Source organism: Ischnura elegans, chromosome 3 (genome assembly GCF_921293095.1).
Source record: "Ischnura elegans chromosome 3, ioIscEleg1.1, whole genome shotgun sequence".
Lineage (NCBI taxonomy): Eukaryota > Metazoa > Arthropoda > Insecta > Odonata > Coenagrionidae > Ischnura > Ischnura elegans.
The window spans coordinates 55,802,186-55,822,068 of record NC_060248.1 but is presented as its reverse complement, the minus strand read 5'-3'; the positions used below and the strand labels follow the sequence as shown (position 1 = coordinate 55,822,068).

General features: G+C 36.8%; 2 protein-coding genes across 4 annotated transcripts in view; one reads left to right on the top strand and one right to left on the bottom strand.

Annotated features, from left to right (window-relative positions):
- LOC124155827 overlaps positions 1–19,883 on the top strand; it is a 34,024-nt gene that overhangs the window by 7,194 nt on the left and 6,947 nt on the right. Inside the window, exons 1-7 of one of the 3 annotated variants that reach the window (XM_046529955.1) lie at positions 14,202–14,270; positions 14,361–14,466; positions 14,549–14,582; positions 14,724–14,862; positions 15,223–15,338; positions 16,981–17,217; positions 17,987–18,152. In XM_046529955.1, the coding sequence (XP_046385911.1) occupies positions 14,223–14,270; positions 14,361–14,466; positions 14,549–14,582; positions 14,724–14,862; positions 15,223–15,338; positions 16,981–17,217; positions 17,987–18,152 (846 nt within the window). In that variant the 5' untranslated portion in view covers positions 14,202–14,222. Of the gene's footprint in view, positions 1–5,701; positions 5,886–14,201; positions 14,271–14,360; positions 14,467–14,548; positions 14,583–14,723; positions 14,863–15,222; positions 15,339–16,980; positions 17,218–17,986; positions 18,153–19,883 lie in introns of those variants that run through there. The other 2 variants (XM_046529957.1, XM_046529956.1) reach the window with 2 other exon arrangements.
- Positions 7,962–14,087, bottom strand: LOC124155828 (NADH dehydrogenase [ubiquinone] iron-sulfur protein 8, mitochondrial). The gene is made up of 5 exons (XM_046529959.1): positions 13,996–14,087; positions 13,689–13,841; positions 13,402–13,574; positions 8,859–8,987; positions 7,962–8,345 (listed from the first exon to the last, which is right to left on the bottom strand). The coding sequence occupies exons 1-5, from the start codon at positions 14,030–14,032 to the stop codon at positions 8,214–8,216; spliced, it is 624 nt and encodes a 207-aa protein (XP_046385915.1). The 5' UTR covers positions 14,033–14,087; the 3' UTR covers positions 7,962–8,213.

Sequence of the window (19,883 nt, the reverse complement as noted above, 5' to 3'; positions counted from 1 at the left end):
TTGCCAGATCCCTCATTTGCAAGTTCCCATTTCATTTTCTCTTACTCTTCTCACTCTTCCGATTGCAAAATTGCCATTATTACTTTAGGTACCAATACCACTTAGAGTTACCAATAGACTATTACTGGTGAATAAATTATCAAAATACATTGCATGATTTTTTGGAGACTTACAAAAATTCAACAAATTTAAAGCTACCCTTTCTGCTGTCTGGCTAGACTGGTTTGGCCCCTCTATATGGCAAAAACTGGATAGCCTGTAGATGATACTAGACTCCACGATTTAATATCAAAATCCAATTAATTATCAAATCTAATTGGTTTCCCACGGATGAGCATTGTAGCTGAGTGCCACCTAAAATATGGAGGTATTTGCTCATCAATGGACAATTTGTTAGAAAAGTTCCAAACTGAATAGAATTTTGGTTAAGCAATTGAAATAAGGCCTTAATTTCAAACTTGTAGTACTTTTGTGTAGTTGAGAATCGTCAGACAGGTGTAGATATTTTTTTTGATTTCATCACATCTACTCTACGTAATACATTGCCTCATCACTGGCACAGGCATAATCTCTTAGTTCGTCCAGTTCAACTTGGTGCTTGATTATGTATGGTACTGTGACAGTATTGGTATCCCAATAATTTTTTTAGAATCTGCCACAATAAGAGTAAACATATGACTATTTTTCTCCTTACCATACTTATTTGAATAATTAAAATTATTTCTAGTAATTCTTCACTGATAAATTAGTGAAAGATCTCAATTGGTGAATGGCCTCCATATTGAGTAATGAGTGCTCCTACAGTAGACTCTCGTTAATACGAACAACGTTTTTACGAAGTTCTCGTTATTACGAAGCAAACCGTTGGTCCCGTCGAAAAGGCCTATCCAAGCTACAGTAAAAGAAACGTTATTACGGAATTTTCGTTTTTACGAAATTACGAACCTAAGTCCCGGTCCCGGCGGTTACAATATGAACTTTATTACGAAGTTGCCCGCACAAGTCACGGCATTTAGGTGGATATTCACTACACTTAAGTTTCAATAATTGCGCCACGTTTAAGTTATTCTCGTTTACTGTGCCTAAGAGCGTCAATTGTGGTTCTTTATTCAGTTTACATGCAACATCATATAATTAGCTTCATTCCTGTGTAGTCAGGGTGCCCTACTCATAACAGTTCGTAAATAGGATGTACAGTCAGTCCTCTTCCTATACACATTCGATTTACGAATTTTCAGAGAAACAAGCATTCAAAATTTTCAAATTTCAAGTTTGGCGCCTTTCGATTTGACCGATATTACGCGGTGTGGCGCTGGGAAACTCTCACTGTGATCATGATCTGAATAAGGTATCGAAGGTATCAATGAAAATGGTGTGAATGTAGGAACTGTTCAAAGTTTCGCCCGTTCGTCACCGCGGGGAGCTATTTTTTCGGCTCCGAATGCATCGCGGGCCCCGCTAGATCAGTTCGCCACAAGCGTGAGTAAGCGCATACGTGTAATGCAGTGTTGCATCCCGCAGGATAACCGTACTCTGCGATAAATTACATACAGTCCGGCTGGCGAGGGTTGTCCGATTACGGCACAATAGGATTGGTGGATAATCCTGCGGCAGCACGGTTTAAAGCCAATCGCTGTCCCCCAAACGCACCTCACACTCGCCTAGTCATACAACGTTGTCAAATGCATAAACGAACACCGAAATAAGCCTGATCCACCAAAATAAGCCCATTCTTCGAATCACAAGAACAAGTAATTCCTCAAGTTATTCCTCTATGTCCTTCACGCTCGTCGTCCATTCCAGTTCTTTTCTTCATGGAACACTTTGTCAGCGTTTCCCTTTCTTACCTGGCCCCCTCACACCCTACCCAGACCTAGACCATTTTGTCTGTTTTTGGACAACTCTCGGTGGCCGGACTGTAATTTTATCAACCTAGGAACAAGGTCTTGAGACGCATCTAGTTTGAATATCGGAGTTCATGTATTCGGGAAGGAATCAACCCTCGATTGCGTCATGGCGCAGTCTTCTGTTGAAAAACTGAAACGAATTATCCTGTTTATATATGTTTCCGCGTAATTTAGTCGCGTTTATAATACACTATTCCTTACGACGATCCCTATAAGAAACGTTCTTACGAACTTCGTTATTACGAACCTCCATTTTTCGGTCCCGTGAACTTCGTAATAACGAGAGTCTACTGTATTGCTTTTTTCTCACATACTTTTAGGGCTTGAATTGAGTTTTCTTTATTTTTTCCCATTTCAGTGAACCCATTTGCTTTTTGCATATTTTTTCTGGGTATGCACATTTATTGGATGATTGTTCTTTAGCTTCTACTGGAGTATACTGTGACTTGCCTTGTTGTGCATTTAGTGTATTTCAAAAGCCCCAGAAATGTCCTAAGGCAGGGGAATACTGCCGTCATTTATGACTATCTCCTCGATACATAATTTCTTCCTTAGTGAGTTCACTAACTTCTGGGGGGAGTACCACCACATCGACTTCATCACTTCCCTAACAAAGTTTTTCCAATGCATCCGCTATTTCATCAGCCATGACGTACCTCCTGAAATCATCCATATCTGAAATACTGTAATCTTCATTGCAGTTTCCAAGTTTACAAAACATTATACCCCGCCTCTCTTGTCAATTAACATTCTTCAGATACCTTCTTGGCGCTTCTTGCAAATTAAAATTCTGAGGCACAGAAATGAGGTGAAATTTTTCTCACTTTTTCATCTGGATTAATTTTCTTACAACAAGCCAATCAAAAATATTGCAGTAATATGAATATAATTACTGGAAGAGTGATTAAGAAGTTTTTTAAAGGACTATTTTACTAATACCTACTCAAATGAAGCTAGATTCTCAGCCTTACACCACCTAAGCAGTAGAAGAAAGAATGGCAAGGAGCAACTAGAGGAACACTCATCTTCTGTCATAACCCTGCTTCAACTTATATGTTTCTCAACCTCTCATTCTAGCATCTCTAACATTGAAAGCTTAATTTAATGTATATCTAGTAACACTTGCAGGGAATGACCTTGCCCTATACCGGTTCTACATGAGCATGCTAGAGTGCGACTATTCTAAGAAGTAAAGTGTTCAGTCTAACATTCATACAGATGACCATATGGAATACCAAGTGCCATTCACCCCTTAATTTCTTTACTCATGACTTGTGAGTACCAAAAATGCTGCTAAAATGCCACCAGAAGACTACATTTTCCATGATAAAAGCAACATTGACGAGCTGCATTATGCTTAGAAAAAAGCCCCATCGTCTACCAGATAATTCCCATTGTTGCGTAAACTCAAACATTATTTACAACAGCCGGCTTTATAACAGTAATGATGAAAGATCATGACAGAAATAAACATGATGAATAACGAAGCTTAAGACTAAGAGAAAACATTACTGATAGAAAGATTCCTCCAGAAATCTTAGTGAAACATCATTTACAATTTGTATTGCTTCACTGCTTTAAAAAAGGAAAATTTTGAATAAAAAATAATAATAATTTTAATGAAAATTTTGACGAAAATAACATAAGGGGGCATCCATTAATTGCATGACGCATTTAGGGGGGGAGGTGGTCAAGCTGAGGGAGAGAGATGGGGTTCTGGCTAATGGCACGTAATTTTTTCCGCAAGAAACAGTGTAAAACGTGATTTTACACCACAATCTTAGTAATCTTAAATACATACTACCAGAGAGGAGATACTACTCTTAACTCAGTGGCAAAGCCAGGAATTTCATTCGGGGGATTGGGGGGGTCCAAAACCAGGGGGGAAAATTTTTGAAAAACGGGGCAAAAAAAAAAAATGGGTTTTAAACTAATTTTAACACTTTTCATGATCGAAAAAACTTCATTTGTTAAAGAAACATTATGTAAATTCCTGATTTTTCAATATTTTGTTTTCTTTTATGAAGGACAATAATTGTGTTTTTATATTTCAGGGGGATTCCGGACCCTCCCCCCCTGGCTACGCCACTGTCTTAACTAATCTTAAATAAAAATTATTTTAAAAAATAAATCCGATGCAATGAAGCATAGATTAATGTATTTACACTGAATGTACACATTTTGAATGATCTCACATGAAATTAGAGGTAGGGTCGAGCTAAATCTTGCTATATCTCTCCAAGGAGGGTCCAAAAATCACCAAAATCAAATCCCCTCACGTTATTAATTGACCCCCTAATAAGAACTAGATATGCATCAAAAAGTCAGTAAGCCAAAGAAAAAAATATCCTGAAGCAAAGGTTTGTTCTAAGAATTACAATTCAATAAGGCTGCATAAACACAAAGCTGGGAATTAATGGGTTAAGACTTGGGCAAGATTCCCCCGATGATTGTTCAATCTCTAGGGAAGAGTCACACTATGTGCCAGTTGTATTTTGCCTTTTTTATTTTCCACGGCTGAAATTCTGCTACGTAACTTCGCATCCAGATCCGATGTCTTCTGCGACTTTGGATCCAATGTATCCGATGAAGGGCAATATCCACAGATATTTGGATCCGAGGTATCAGATCCGACCATCCCTAACATAAATATATACATAAATAAGTTGCAAAAATTTGCTATTGTTGAAAATTACGAAACCCCGAACTATATACAATAAGCTATAGACCTCACAGCATTATGCACCTAATTATTTACTCTAAATTGTTAAATTTTTAGGTCGAATTGGCATTTATTTTGCTCATTTTTGCTAGCAGGTTCCTTAAGTGTAGGATAAAAAAGCTGATTGTACATTTGGGGTCACATAAAAATATACTCTTCCTAGCATTCCAGCTAATGGATTTTTACATGCTATTTCTTTTCTTTAAACAGTTTGATAACCAGCAAAGTAAGTATTAAGTTACATCACAGCCAGGCGCACAGCTGCGAATTAAGGCTAGGGGGTATTTTAGGAGCAACTAATATTGGGGGTATTGAATGCAGGAGGTGCGGGTGCCCACCCCATAACATTTTTGAGATACATAAATAGTTCAAAAAGGTGAGTTTTGCACATTTCTGTGGGATATTTTATTAATCCTTATTCTATTCTATAGGTAATATTTATCCAATTAAGTGAAATGGATTATATTTTAACATTTCTCTGAGTTATGGGGGGTTTATCCCCCAAAACCCTCTCCTCGCTGCACCACTGATCACAGCTATCTGCCATTGTAAGGGTATTAAGGAAGGATTGTGAGATATATTATTTTAGTCCTCCCGAGTGTTGCTATATTTCTGCTAAACTGTGAAAACATGTATGAAAAAAAATCATTTCATGGATGCAAGTAGATACATTTCTGTAGAGAACTTCTTGCTTCAAGAGAAAATGGTAGTAAAACATGTATAGTAGTTTTAGGAGTAACAAAGGAAAAGATACAAGTACAATGCTTTGAGCAAAAATTTATGGAATTTAATTTAAGTATACCAAGACTAGCCATGCTGATAACTTTACGGAGTCACCGGCAATGCACAGTGTGAAAAAATTCCACAGAGAAAAAATCATTCACCTTGACCGGGATTAGAACCCAGACCTTCCGATTGCCGGTTAAGGGCTTTAACCACTCAAGCCTACCTATACCTATAAGTTTTGAGGGGGTTTAAGGCCTTTAACGTGGGCCGGGAAGAGGTTCATGCCCAATAAGGCAAGAATAAGGTAATCAAAAGTGAAATCAGAGCTCAATATCTTTTTCGACAGCAAAGGAGTGGCCCGTAAGGAATTTGTTCTTCAAGGACAGACAGTTAAAGCTGCCTATAACATGGATGGGCTGGAAAGACTCCAATAAAGGGTCATCAGGATGATAAAGGACATCTCCACTACTTGGCCAATCCATCTCAACAATGCATTTTGCCACAACGCAAGATGAACACAGTAACTATCAGTAAGTCAAATTAGTACCTAATTTAAGGTTATCAAATTTGGTAGTATACTGAAAAATGATGGATGTCTGAACATCTGCATGGGTATCAACATTCATGAATCCTCATGTTAATTAACGACAGATCAAGATAAAGAATCAAAAGATAAAAGTTACTCTTTACTCATGAAACTTGTATCAACTCCTACTAAATTTGTGATGATTCAAAAGTCTTAACTGTTGTAAATTGGGCACAGTAAGTTTTTTTTATTGAAGTAACATTTCATTTAATAGGATTCATGTTTTGAATAAGTGATTTATGCAACAATGTAATTATTCCAAGGTAATGCAAAGGAGAGGAAGTTGGGTATTACAGCGTTTTTCTTGTGTGATGTACATAATAAGTCAATGGTTATAGTCGTGGATTTTTCTTTCTGATTCTGTACTTTTCAAAGTATAAAACTAACTTCAGTCTCCGTTGATTTACCTATTTACCAGTGATCTGCGGAAAAACATTGAAGTTATAAATACCTTACTGGACAGGGACATGAAAAGTTGTTGATGTAAGTCACTACCCTTGTCCAATCAGCAATCTTCTTCGTTCCTTAGCCAGGGTTCCCATTCCAACTAAAATAGGGTAGTTTCCTTCATCAAAGACAACAGAAGGCATCGATTGCGAATTGTTACCCTCCATTAGTGTATTCATAATATACAAATTATTTCGTTTCAGAAACCCCAGTTTAGACGAATGGCAATGGTCAATTTTATCCTCATTTGAAAAAGGCCAGATTGGCGCCCATGCAATGCCACTCCACGTGATGTCAGAGGGACCTAGTTTCTATAGGAGTAGATAGGAGTTTTACATCGTCTGAGATTACCAATGCATGCATGAGGCACAGAGCTCAGGGAAACATCTCTTAATATTCACCTAGTAAAACTACCTATGGCCGGAAAATTTCCTTCGTTTGATACGGTATTAATAATCCTTATTTAAGCCAAGCGCTACCAGCTAGCAGGGTACTTTGCTACCTGCTAGCATCCTGCATCTTATCAGCACTCAAAGCCTCGCCCCAAAGTCACCTCACTTGGCAGCAGTGGGAACCAGAACGACGTCACAGCATTCATACTTAGCCATCGCATTTTCGCGCGCTTGAAAATTTTCACTTTTCATTTAATTGCGAAAAATAGATATCGTCATTTAAATATCTAAAAGCGTGAAATACGTACTCAGGAGTAATAATCTTTCGATTTAGGCAATAAAATATAATAGTTAACCACCCTATTCATGGTTTTTTCCATGTTTTCACTGTCTAAATGTCTTCAAATTTACAATCCTTTGATGAGCTATTTTAGTCAGAAATACTGATCACGTAATAATCATCAGTAGCAGGTCAACTATAAATTTAACAAACGCGACAGACGACGAGTTTGCAAACACAGCAATGATAGTGCTATCTTTTATGACGTCACCTATCGTTAGCAAAATTCAGGGCCAGCTAAAGGTTGTGACTGGGGAAATGGAGGGAGTAGGGTGGCAGGGAAGCGAAGTGTCTGATTTTTTGCCAGGGTTAATGAACACTTTGGTTACCAGTCTTCCAATCACAGGTTTAAGATCAATGTGTCGTAATGAGACATGGACCAATAACTGCGATTCGAATATACATGTGCAGATAGATGTGTAGACTGTGTCTGCAAGTGACTGACCTAGAAACATGATCGACAAATCGATTTTTCTTTTGATCTGTCAATCATAGCTTTACAAGTTACAGAGATTAGTGAGGTTTTAAGAAGAAATTCACAGCTTTTTCCACAGCAGACAAAATTGTCCATTTAAAGGTTTTCACGGTTAAGTGGGAGCTTAGCTTAGCCCGTTAGCTTACCACGAATCAAACTAGGTGGTAGACTAAGTATGTGATGGAAATCTGATCATCTGCAAGGGCAGCAGCATTAATGGATCCTTACGTTAATTTAAAATAATATATATGTGGCTTTGAATCCATTTTCTTGATTCATGAATTAAATTAATATTTTTGGACTGAGTAAAAGAATTTTTCAAAAATGAAAATATAAAAAATTAAACATCTTCAATAATTACACAAATTTGTTAGACATACCTTTATTGGCATTGTCAATAATTTAGTAACATTTTGAACAAAGAAATCTCAACTCAAGATCATTCATACACAAACTGAAAATCACATACTTCTTTGTTACTACTGAAGTGCTAAGTACAGAAGGACATCCACTTCAGCAAAAACATATTAAAGTGGCTAGATTCAACAACCCAGCCACTTCTAAGCAACAATTAATTTACAACAATACATTACTCTTGGTGACTACAGTATGTATGAATTATCTATACAGGTGGTCTGCCTGGATGTTTGCAGCAATTTCGGATTCCCATTTATCACCATTGTCTAACAACTTTTCCTTATTATACAGGAGTTCTTCATGAGTTTCTGTTGAGAATTCAAAGTTGGGGCCCTGAGAAAACAAGAGGCAATTATTAATTATATTGCAATAGAAGAAAAAGCTTCTCTCTCTACAGAGTGAAAATGTGCACCTATGGCTATAAGTTGTCTCCCACTACAACTTCATGATTAAGTAGATACATTAAAATATTGGTGCAGACTTATAATAGAAATGAATAGGCAACCCAAATGTACAAATCTTGTGCCATAATAACTGTGAAAAGATACAATTTCGGATAAACATCAATTATAACCAGTTTGCATTACAACAAGTGATTTTACAGGGATCTTCAGCCCTCACTAAAATGGAGATTTACTGCATTCTTCATCAATAAAGTGGAAATTTCGAAAACTTGGCAGATTCATCCAACTGCAAGGTCTTAAAAATTAGAATGAAATCCAGCTCATCTATGGAGGACCAAACAAAGAGTAATTATCAACAAAGGTTGAATATCCCTTAATTGAAAGCCAAAACACAAACTATATTCTCCTAGCAAGCATAAAAGAAAAACAAATAAATTATTACCTCCACAATGGCATCAACTGGGCATGCCTCTTGACAAAATCCACAGTAGATGCACTTAGTCATGTCGATGTCATACCGGGTAGTTCGTCTGCTTCCATCAGCTCGTTCTTCTGCCTCAATGGTAATTGCCTATAAAGTAGTAACCACAATAAATTGAAACAAAGCCGGTAAAATAAAAAAATCAGAGAATCATGCAACAACTGAGAACTTCTTTTCGTCGACAGCACTAACAATATAGGTACATATATTCAGTTATTATTAAAAATTAATACCTTTTTCCTCTGAATATAGTCCTCCCCCCTAATGTTGAGGTTTTAGTTTCGGGAAAAAATTAAAAAAATGGGTTTGAATATGGTCCCCCCTTAACTTTTATCACGGGCATTTTTGAAAAAAAAAGAGGAGGGACTATATTCAGACAAATACCGTAATTGCCAAATATAATTAAGGTAGTAATATATGATACAAGGAGAACCTAGTGATTACTTCAGCTTCAATATCAACACTAGAAATTTGGGATGCATAGAAAATAGTCCATTGAATGCCAACAAAAGCATTTTCATCTTTAAAAGGAAAGGACAACTCCTAAGTGACATGGGACTCAAACCTCCCCTCCTCTCTCAACAGAATTTAAAACAGTAAGATGCTTCAACCACTGATCATATTTTTCCACTCAACCTTCATCTCTTATATTCAACCGATCTAGCAACGGCTGTCCGACCTCCTCCCCTTTCCCTTCTCCACCATTAACATACATCCACTTAGTCTTAAAGTAACAAGTCTTGACTTCCATAAATCTATAATTGCATAATTAGCCACCTCATCTGAAGCAGTCTAATTGAAACACAAGAGCATGAATGTAAAATGTTTGACGTACTTATACTTCTACTTCCATAGACCTCTCCCATGCCCCGCAAGGGAAATTGGCCCACTTCCAGCATCAACTAAATTATGACTTGCCTTCTTCGTCATGCATCTCTTACGTAATCGAGGGAATTCCTGAATTTAAAAAGACCTCCATTGGCATCACTTAAACCTTGCACTGATGTGAAGCTTTAATGCTTCACGAATGCAAGAGAGGATGACTTGGCGATCAAAATTCACACGTGCATATTTCCATTTTTGGTGCCCAGACAATGCATGAGTTACAGATTCTGTCAGATTTGGTTCCAAAGAGTGTATGACTAATTGTTTTTTCGAGCCTGTGTAAGAGTAAAATTCAAACCAGGTAGCCTTAGCATGGTCCCATTAGCCTTGAAAAGGATCCACAACAGGTTGTGTGTGAGGGTATGCATAGTGTTCAATTGAGAGGCTTATGCTTACTTTCCAAAATTAATCATCTTGATGATTGAGGTATTTACCACCATAAGAACTAACATATATTATGCCCCGTTCACATTACCATCTTTCTTAACCAGCGTAAGATGACGTCAGAACCAACGCGTGTTCACACTCAACCATGGTTAGACCCTGGCGACATCTGATGAGTGGTAGAGTAATTCCAAGTGAAAAATGAATTGACAAGAGCGAATAACTTGTTGGAAGGAAATATAGAATGTGCAGGGAAAAGTTCTTGTGTTAATTGCAATGATATTGATGATGAATTTAAACATATGTGCATATTATGAGCGGCTTATGAATTAAAAATTGCATTCCAGCGTCGACAATCATTGTTCCTTGCTACGTAGAAGGTAATTCAAATGTGTTCGTCCAACTAATCATTTCATCCATAGTGTGGCTTGCATTCTTCTACTGCTCTATTTAATACGAATGAAAGCGAATATTACTGATAATTAGGTTGATATCAACAACATATACTACTACTTGCCCTTGATTCGGATGTGTCGACAAATCATTGATGTAGGTGAAGAAAATCGAGGACCTAATCTTGAGACTTGAGCCTCAATTTGAGACACTTGTGATTTGGGATGGAGATACACTTTTCGCTGCATTACATTCTTAGCTATTATTGTTTTCTGACTTTGACAAAGGACATGATCCAATCTGATGCTATACCGTAAATTAAAACTCTATTACCTCTTCTTCAAATGTGGACGAATAACTTGCAGAAATGTGACGATTGTTGAACTTTAACTTATGAAATAAGAGAGAGAACGTGGTAATTTTTGCGATATGTGGTATCACCTGACGTTTCTAAATTTATTTTCTATCGTTACATCTGACTAGCCGTTAGCCTAATACTTTATGTTGATATGGGAAGAACTTTTGTTCAAGGATGAACATAAGTGATCTTTTTCAAACTGGGACAAAGAACTCTTACCAAAACATTAAAATCATTGTGACCTTCGGATTTTTATTATGGTAGTTTCGCACATTTTACTTAATTCTAGCATAATATTAATATAGATTATTCAATCTGTCCGTAACAATACAATACGAGCTAATAGCTAATTCACTACGAACTATAAAGTATATCGCATAACTTAAATCAGGTTTAAAATCTCATACTATGCAACACATTACGGAATGAATCAATAGCACTTTCCTTTGAATTAATTCTGACGAATATAATTCAACAATAACGGCCGTCTCCTCTTCGAAACTTTATTTTCTGTTTTCTTTCCTCCTATCCCACTTCGTTGCTGCTTCGCCTTCTTCTTTTTCTAACCAGCTTTTAACCAACTTGCGTTCACACACGCATGAACTACCGCCAACCATGGTCGGAAAACGGTGGTCAGAATCCCAACCACGGTTAACGGGAACTTGCGTTCACACCTCGTTTTGTAACCATGGTCGGGGCTAACCGGCGTAAAAAGGACGTAGTGTGAACGGGGCATTATGGTCTCGTCATGAACCACTGTCACCAATTTATTAAATAAGTGTTGACAGACAAGTTTGGCTATTATTTTTTGACACTAAAGAGATGTGTTGCTGATGAAATTCATGATGCCAGGGACTATTATTATGTAATGAATCTGAATATTGTAAAGCCTTAAGTTGTCAGGGGAAACCATTCACCACGAAAGTAGAGGCATACCAACTTCTAATGCTGTATGTTCCATGAAAACACCCATCCTTACAGTTAAACTTTAATTCAATGGCTCAGGAGTGATTTAAATGGAAATTTTAAATCAACCAGTAGAAAGCACTGACTGACCCTATTTATACCCTGAAATGAAGATGTAACTGAAGAGGCAAGGCTTTCAAGTTATAGACAGTCTCAAACATTATTTTCAGCAGTAAAATTTTCTACGTAAGATGTTTGTACATAGGTACAAAAATGCCTCAATGACCAAGGTATTCATGTCAAAAAGTAACAATAAGTGTGAGTAACTTGAACCAATGAAATTCTTTTTCATATGCCCTAATATTTTATTTAGTGACAGCATAGAGGTTCCAAAAAACTGCCCAGATTTAATTCAGTATTTTTCATGGTTTCCACATAAATTAAATTTTAATTCTGTCACTTGATAAATTGTGGCCCAGAATTTAAGTTTTCTGATCAAGTTAAATGTTTGTCTTGGTAACCATAATCATAAAATGCATTATATTTTAATTTCACAATTTATCTTATCTTTTCAGCAACTGATGCGCCTACTTATGTTAACACAAAATTACATCTGCATACGTATGACATGTGTGTGTCTCTTTTGCATACCTGTGTCTGACCCTCTGTAGTGGCACAAAATGAATGAAAATCAAAAATTGTACCACAAGTGGGCACCCAATCGAATAAATGGGTAACATCCAATACAGAGCTAAAAAATTTGTCAAACCAAGACGTATATTAAAAGAAAACTTACTTCTTGTTACTTGCATTCATTTTTCATACCACACAGCTACAAATATAAATTAATCTGCTTCAAACGATAGATCTTTTAATAGTAGGTAGTTTTTTTGCTACTTGAAGAGACCAGAAGTGGATGCTACTCATACAAAAAAACTCCCAGGAATGAAAGAGGTGTTGAAGTATTGAATGTATGCTTGGCAAAATAGACACAAGTACTTTATGGGTCTTCTAAGGACCAAATCCTAATGTCAGAGGCCCGAGTTGATAAGCATAGCTATTTCCCTTGAAGAAGCACGTTCAACTAGAGGGCAGGCTCTCATCAAAATAGAACAAAACCTTGCAGGGCCTTCTGCAAGCACTTAGGGAAATCACCTGTGCACACGTTGTATGGAGAACATTTTAAAATTACCTATCTGAAAATGTGCTAAAAGAGATGCAGAAAATTCGATTTGGGGAATATCAAATTTCTGGCTTCATAGTGAGGATTAAATTATGAGGTAGCAGCATCAACTGCACTCAAAATATTCACTGCCTCCTGACTTTCGATATGTTTTGAGTTTACTGAATACATCTTTCACAACAATAACCTTGATCTGGGATTATACTAATGCTTTTAATGAAAGGGATTAAGATGAAAGCAAAATTCAACCAGTCGAGGCAATTGAAATCACATTCGTAGGATTACAAAAAGTTAATTGGTTTGTGCCCCGTCGAAAGAGACTGGAACTACAAGAAATAGTGATGAGAATATTCAGATTTTGAGGCGCAAGAAACTGTATGACTACGAGCATTCACCTGGGCTGGACAAATAGCTTCACACAATTTGCAAGCAATGCAGCGTTCCTCGCCAGATGGATATCGCCTCAAGGCATGTTCTCCACGAAATCTTGGACTGAGGGGTCCTTTCTCGAATGGGTAGTTGATGGTAGCAGGCTCCTTGAAGAGATGACCCAACACGACACCGGCACCTAATTTCAAATAATATTTATATTATAGAGAACGAAATCCTGTATTCAAATGCATTTTAATGCCATTGACTAGCTAGAAAAGAAGGATATTGTGAATATTCGGTAGCGGCTTACCGCGGAATAGCTCCGTCCAGAAAATAGTTTGAGCTGCTCTGTCTGTAATATCCTTCATGTTCATACTTGGCTCCGGTTTGCTCACATACTTATACGTATTCCTGGTCTGACAAACAGACGTTATTCCCAATGATTTCCTAATTAATGGGGCACCTACAGACAAATTGATTGAGCGGAGGAAATTCCATTAAATAGAGTATGATACATGCTAATTATTTGAATTATAACCAGATTAAATTTTATGAAAGTTCCAATGGGGAAATATTTCCCTTTTAACGATAAGTTATTGAATTATTTACTATCTTACCCGTATTCCGCAGGGAAAATAACTTTAAGGTTGCCATGTTTTTGCGGAAACAGGATGTACGAACCAAATTGCTGAGCTAGTTTTCAGCTGATATATAATAGGTACTCTCGACGATTGCAATTATATCAGATTTACTTAGTTTATAATTAAATGGTTATCTTTAATGTTTGAAATTTTATTTTACCTCTACAATATTTTAAAGTCTTGCAATTGGAATACGTAGTAAAATGTCAGCAGACGAGCTCGAGTACAACCCGTTTTATCGGCTGCTCCAAGTAAGAAAACATAACTTTACCGTATCTATGTGATTTTTCGTGATTGTATTAGTAATTGAACTCCCAAATACTTTATTCTATCCATTTTAGGAAAGATTTCGAAGCAAATATGAGAAAGCCCTGTCGAATCGGTGGACTATATGTATTCCCTCCTCATTAGCATTGAGAGGAGTTGACATAACGGAAACGTTTGTTGGTCGGCATTGATGTTTTTGGGTTTAATTAATTAGTTTTCATCTGTATACGTGTATATCTGATGTATTTTTTTATTTTCACAGACTGTCATTTGATCAGGTCCTCTGATCACTCAAAGTGAGTTATCTTATGAAATGTTACTTTACCGATTTGGAACAATTTCTCTGTTAATGCTATCAAAAAAACCATGGATATCTGTAACTATTCTATCTTCTATAGTTCTAGAGTTTAATAATTGAATGATCTACTTTATTTAAGGCTCTACAAGAGTACAGGCAAAAATGCAACGTATACATACGAAATGGAAAGCGAAAATATTAAGCTACTATCTGCGCCGGTACCCATGCCAGAAAGCTACCAGGCTAAAATTCTTGAGAAGGAAACAGTGTATAACAAAGTGAGTATGCTCATCATAATCTTGCTACCTTTTCAATTGTTTTTTTCTTTTAATTTGTGTTCATGTGTGTTGTTGTTGATTCCATATGGCTACGAAGTAGCTATTGGAATCCGATCTGCACTTCGAACAGTGGTTAAACTGCACAATCTAGGTTTTTGATGCATGATATTGCACTAGTTTACACAGGAATTCAATTTTTAATACATTACACATTTTTAATTCATGGTTATAGTTAACAACATCTCCCTAAAGCTATATTTTACGATTGAGCTTTGACTGGTATTATGACATAAATATTGATGCATTTTGTAAAATGTATATTTCTGGGGATAAAGTATTGATAAAGGAAAATTTTCACAGGAATTTGAGAACTACTCTTTGGTTGTCATTGACAAGCCGCTAAGCCCAGAATTCAGAGCCAAATCATCTGATGAGGACTCATTGATGATGCAAAAGGACGTAACTTCGTTGGATGAGTAAGTTTTTAATTTTTCTTCAACATTTTTGACTCCTTACTTCTGAAGCTATTCATTTTTCCACACCCATAACATCCTTTGCTGTCTGTTCTACCCATTTCTTCCTCATCTGCAAAGTTTTGTTTTCTTTAGAGGACAGGATGGTTTAAGCGCAACTAACACACACAGCCTCATTCCCAAATATGAGGATACTATACATTTATGCTAGGATGAAACCTATCTGAATGCAGAGATAAAGTATGACGAATCCAGGTCGTAATGACTGGTAAGTAGGTTGCGGCTGCGTCACATATGATGGGTGCACCATGGGTCCATGGAAAACGATCGCTGCTCTGTCAGTCAAGATTCATGAGAACTTCATGAAAATAATATGACAGTGTACATCCCACATAGCATCAAACACATCAGAGATATCTCATGTGACCGTATGATCTCAAAAGCATGTAGGCATCTCAGATACATATTTTGAGTGGTCACCTATGTGCCCACGGGCGTACCCAGCGAGGGGACTTTAGATATCCACTGTCACAATGCAGAATGTTCGAGTTGATTCCTCTGCGGAACTTTCACACATTATGTATTTGCACTTCAGGTGACTGCATATAAGTATGCCCCTGACTATTTTTCATAACTTCCTTGCATTAGTTATTTTATTAACGTATCTGCATGTCTAAATTTTAGCCATGAGTCTGTGGTGTTATGTGCATGCTGCCTTGTGACTTTTTATGTCTGGCAGCATAAACCATTTTGTCCTCTCGAGCCAGCAAAACTATACTTGGAAGAAAATGCCTAAGTAGTTTCAAAAATAGAGCACCTGGTGTGAATTTGGAAGATGCGGGCTTGAATCCTGGTCAATGCAAAAATTATTCCTTTTGTGTAAATTTCACGCATTACATGGACTTGCAGGTTACTGTAAATTAATGTGAATGGCTTGTACATATACTTTTATTTCCTTGAATAAAACCAATTATTCACAAGATAGTGCTAATATTACCTTGGCCTCACTGGTCACGTATTGTCTGCCTATTTTCTTACTCTCAATCTACACTGCAGAAGGTATGAAGATAGTGTTAATCAGTGGAAAATGCTTTCCAAGTAATGTCAGTCATAACCCTTGGTCATCAAAAAATACAGCCATTATAACCACTGGATTTAAATGTCCAATGATTGTCCCTCACAGTTAAAATTAATAGGAACGCATTTAAAACACCATGCCCATTCAGGCACTCCGGGCACCAAGTGGAGCTATATTGCCATGCCGTATGGGCATACTTGGGGTAAGGTTAATATTTTTTAGAAACTTTTAATTTTCCAAATCTACTGTTATATTTTCCTTAGTTTTTCTTGTGTTTCATCCTTGCTGGCCAGTGGTCACTCCACCCTTCCCCTTAACTAAACTGAAGACGGCCCTATTACTTTCGTGCTCCTTGTATGAAAAATTTGAATAAAATAAAAATGATTACTTATGTATGTATGTATTATCAATTTGAACCACGTTAAATTCTTTCGGTCAATATATAAATGGAGCAATTTGTGCTGCAGAATATTTTGGACAACTTTCTATTCTACTATAATACGTTTTCTTTATTTAGATATGTCTATCACTATGAAGTCATCAATTTATAATCTTCATTTTTTTCAGAGCTATGCAGTTCTTTGTTAGTTTCCTTCAACCTCATGGTGAAAGTTGGGTGTCATCTCTCAATAATTCTGTGGAGTGCTTGATTCCAACCATGACTCTTAGTGCTACCATGGAAGAAATCTGTGCTCTAGTCCATGAAACAGTTGCAGCTCAGTGGAATATTCTCCTTCGTCCTCATTCACTCAAGAGACAAAGGGATGCCCGCTTTCAAGGTCTGCTGTCATCTGCCATCGAAATGTAAGCTCATTTTTCTTCATATGTGCCGTATTGTATCTACAGCTTGTCAGATTTTTGTATGAAATTGGTTCTGATTATAGGGCATCATTGTACCATGTGTTTGCTAGATTTTTTTAAGCAACATCATCATCATGAGGAAATCAATGAATATTTTTGGTGCCAAGTATTTTCATAAAATTGCATACCTTTTACAGATAAATTATTAAGCTAAAAAAAATGTTTATTTTTATTTATGATTTAGCACATTGTCCTCAGTTATCAGTTAAAAAGTTGGAATGATTGTAATGGCCATTCACAGTATTTTTTTCTACTAAACGATGCCTATGGTCATGTTATGCATTTGATTCTCTTGAATAAAGTCATTACGGTAAAGCATTTTGAATGAGGTAATTTTTACAAGTTAATGTATAGAAACTTAAAACTGTAAATAGCGTAAAGACTGTCCTTCCTTTTGAAGTGTAATTTGGCAGATTTGAGTTAGATATTTGTTTTGTAGTTGAATTGAGTTATTATGTTCTGAATTATGGTTGTATTTATTCATCAGGAAATGTTATTTTTTTAGAATTACCTTAGTCTCCAATTTTCACTGAAAAAAGTTAACTTTATCATATCTCATAAATGTATAAGAAAAAAATTAAGAAAATCCATACTATTATGCTTAAGGTTTTGGAGATGTCACTTGGGAAAATGTTTTTTGGCAAATCTTTGATTTTCAATGAAATGCTCACATCCTTCCATTGTTTCAAGAATAATTATTTTTACCTTGCAGATACATAGTCAGCCATCTGCATGATTATATATTTCCTTTAATGGTTACCTCCCTTGCTGAAAAGGATAAAGTAGTTTATGCAAAAGCCAAGGAATTCTATGACTTAGGAGTCACTGCTGATCAATTTGGAGCTCCTGAGGATTTTGCTGTCCCATTACCTGCTGCAGTAAGTAATTGAGGATGCATTGATCACAAAGTATTTACCCTTTCAGGAATGAGTTAGCTGGTATGCTTTTCATTGATACAATGACGTATGACCTAGTGCAATGTACAGTGTACAATGTATTCAGTAGATCCCTGTTTTTTTCATTTCTAGATTTGGTTTTTTCTCAGTTTTTTTGGACCCCATCAGTCATGAATCCTTTTCCTTCTAACCTAATTTTACACTAATAGGCTCAGTATTACAAGGTATATCTCATTAGAGCAGTATGTAACCATTTAACTTGGAATAAACATGGTCACCCATTTCACTGTTGACGGCCAAAATATAACCCAGAAAATTAGTGTACAATTGTTATATCGCCAGCCACTAAACATTTTAGCATCACGAATATGAGCATGTAACTGCACTGATTAAATCGCTAGGCACAGCTCAACTGAATAACTACTGTGCTTGTGGGGTTGGATGTTTATGGAAGATAAGAGGCCAACATAGCTTCATGTGGGGAGAAGCCTCAGCGACAATCACACATCAGTGACAGTGGGGAGAGTTCATCTAGGCTGGGCTAATTAACTCCATTCCAGGGTGGTAAACACTGGCACCAGAGCTGAGCCTTGAGCTATCTTACCATAACTAATGTGTCTTCAAGGAGTATTGTTGGTCGCCTACAAGTCGAAACACAAGATGAGCCATGTCTGTGTTATGAATAGTCTGAGCGTCACCTTATTATCAACCTTGTATGCTGCTGACTCTAAGCCTAGTTCCCAGCGTGACTGCTATTGCATTGCATTCAAATCCAGGCCATGATGCCCATCCCATCACTTGGAAATTACTTTTGTTTTCAACTTCTTGTAGAAAAATTCTCAGATTAAAATTGTTGATCGTCAATCACGAATTCATAAGCATTCATTCATCACTGTATACATCCATGGTGTTACGAGAGTGTTGTCTGAAGTACAGAAAATGCATCTAAATGCACAGAAAATTCATGCACCGAAAATTGATAGCCTTCATTTGCAATTGATTTATGATATCGCAGTGTTTTGTTGTTCTTTTTCTTTAATCCACATTCACAAACCAGAAGGTGGAGAAGCTTCTAGCCAATTTGATGACTGCGGAGAGTGATGGTGGGGGTAAAGGGTGGAATTCACTCAAGAGTTATGCTGGGTTTGCATGGGGTAGACTGGTCAGAAAGTGGGCTGTTGGGAAAGAGTCTTTGTGACATCAGTTTGCACCTTCCTTGCACATCACTTATCTTTGCCATCTATTGATTTTTTTCCATCTTCTGTCTGCTCTGCTCTTGTGTGAATTCAGGTTGTGTCATTCATGAAACTGCGGTAGAATCATTCAGGGAATTAAGTGTTCAGACCAGTGAACCAAAATTAAAATAAAACAGGAGTGACATCTTCATATACAGATTTCAGGTGTTTTTGCACGAGATTGTCTAGTCATGTGTGGCTTTTAGAGACAAGCGAAATATTTTGTTTCATTGCTTAATTTGCAAGATTATGTACACATATGCAAAGGCAAATGCAGATCTTTCTCATCAGTCTAATAGCAATATGAAATAAAAGTGGTAATCAAAGGTGAATATGGGAATTGAGGTGCTTTATGATGACCTTCGGATATGATGTGAGCCTGGTATAGAAAGCAATTTTCTGAGGATTATGAGCACTTGTTAAAACGAGCTTCCACTTTATACAAATGCTTTATTTATAATAACATGAAATGAACTGT

Bases quoted from the DNA above. Each gene is read 5' to 3' on its own strand.
- LOC124155828 (XM_046529959.1), bottom strand. From the start codon at position 14,032: ATGGCAACCTTAAAGTTATTTTCCCTGCGGAATACGG. The intron at 13,842-13,995 runs GTAAGATAGTAA...ATTTGTCTGTAG, and splicing joins ATTTTCCCTGCGGAATACGG to GTGCCCCATTAATTAGGAAA. The intron at 8,346-8,858 runs GTAATAATTTAT...TTGTTTTCTCAG, and splicing joins CAGTTGATGCCATTGTGGAG to GGCCCCAACTTTGAATTCTC.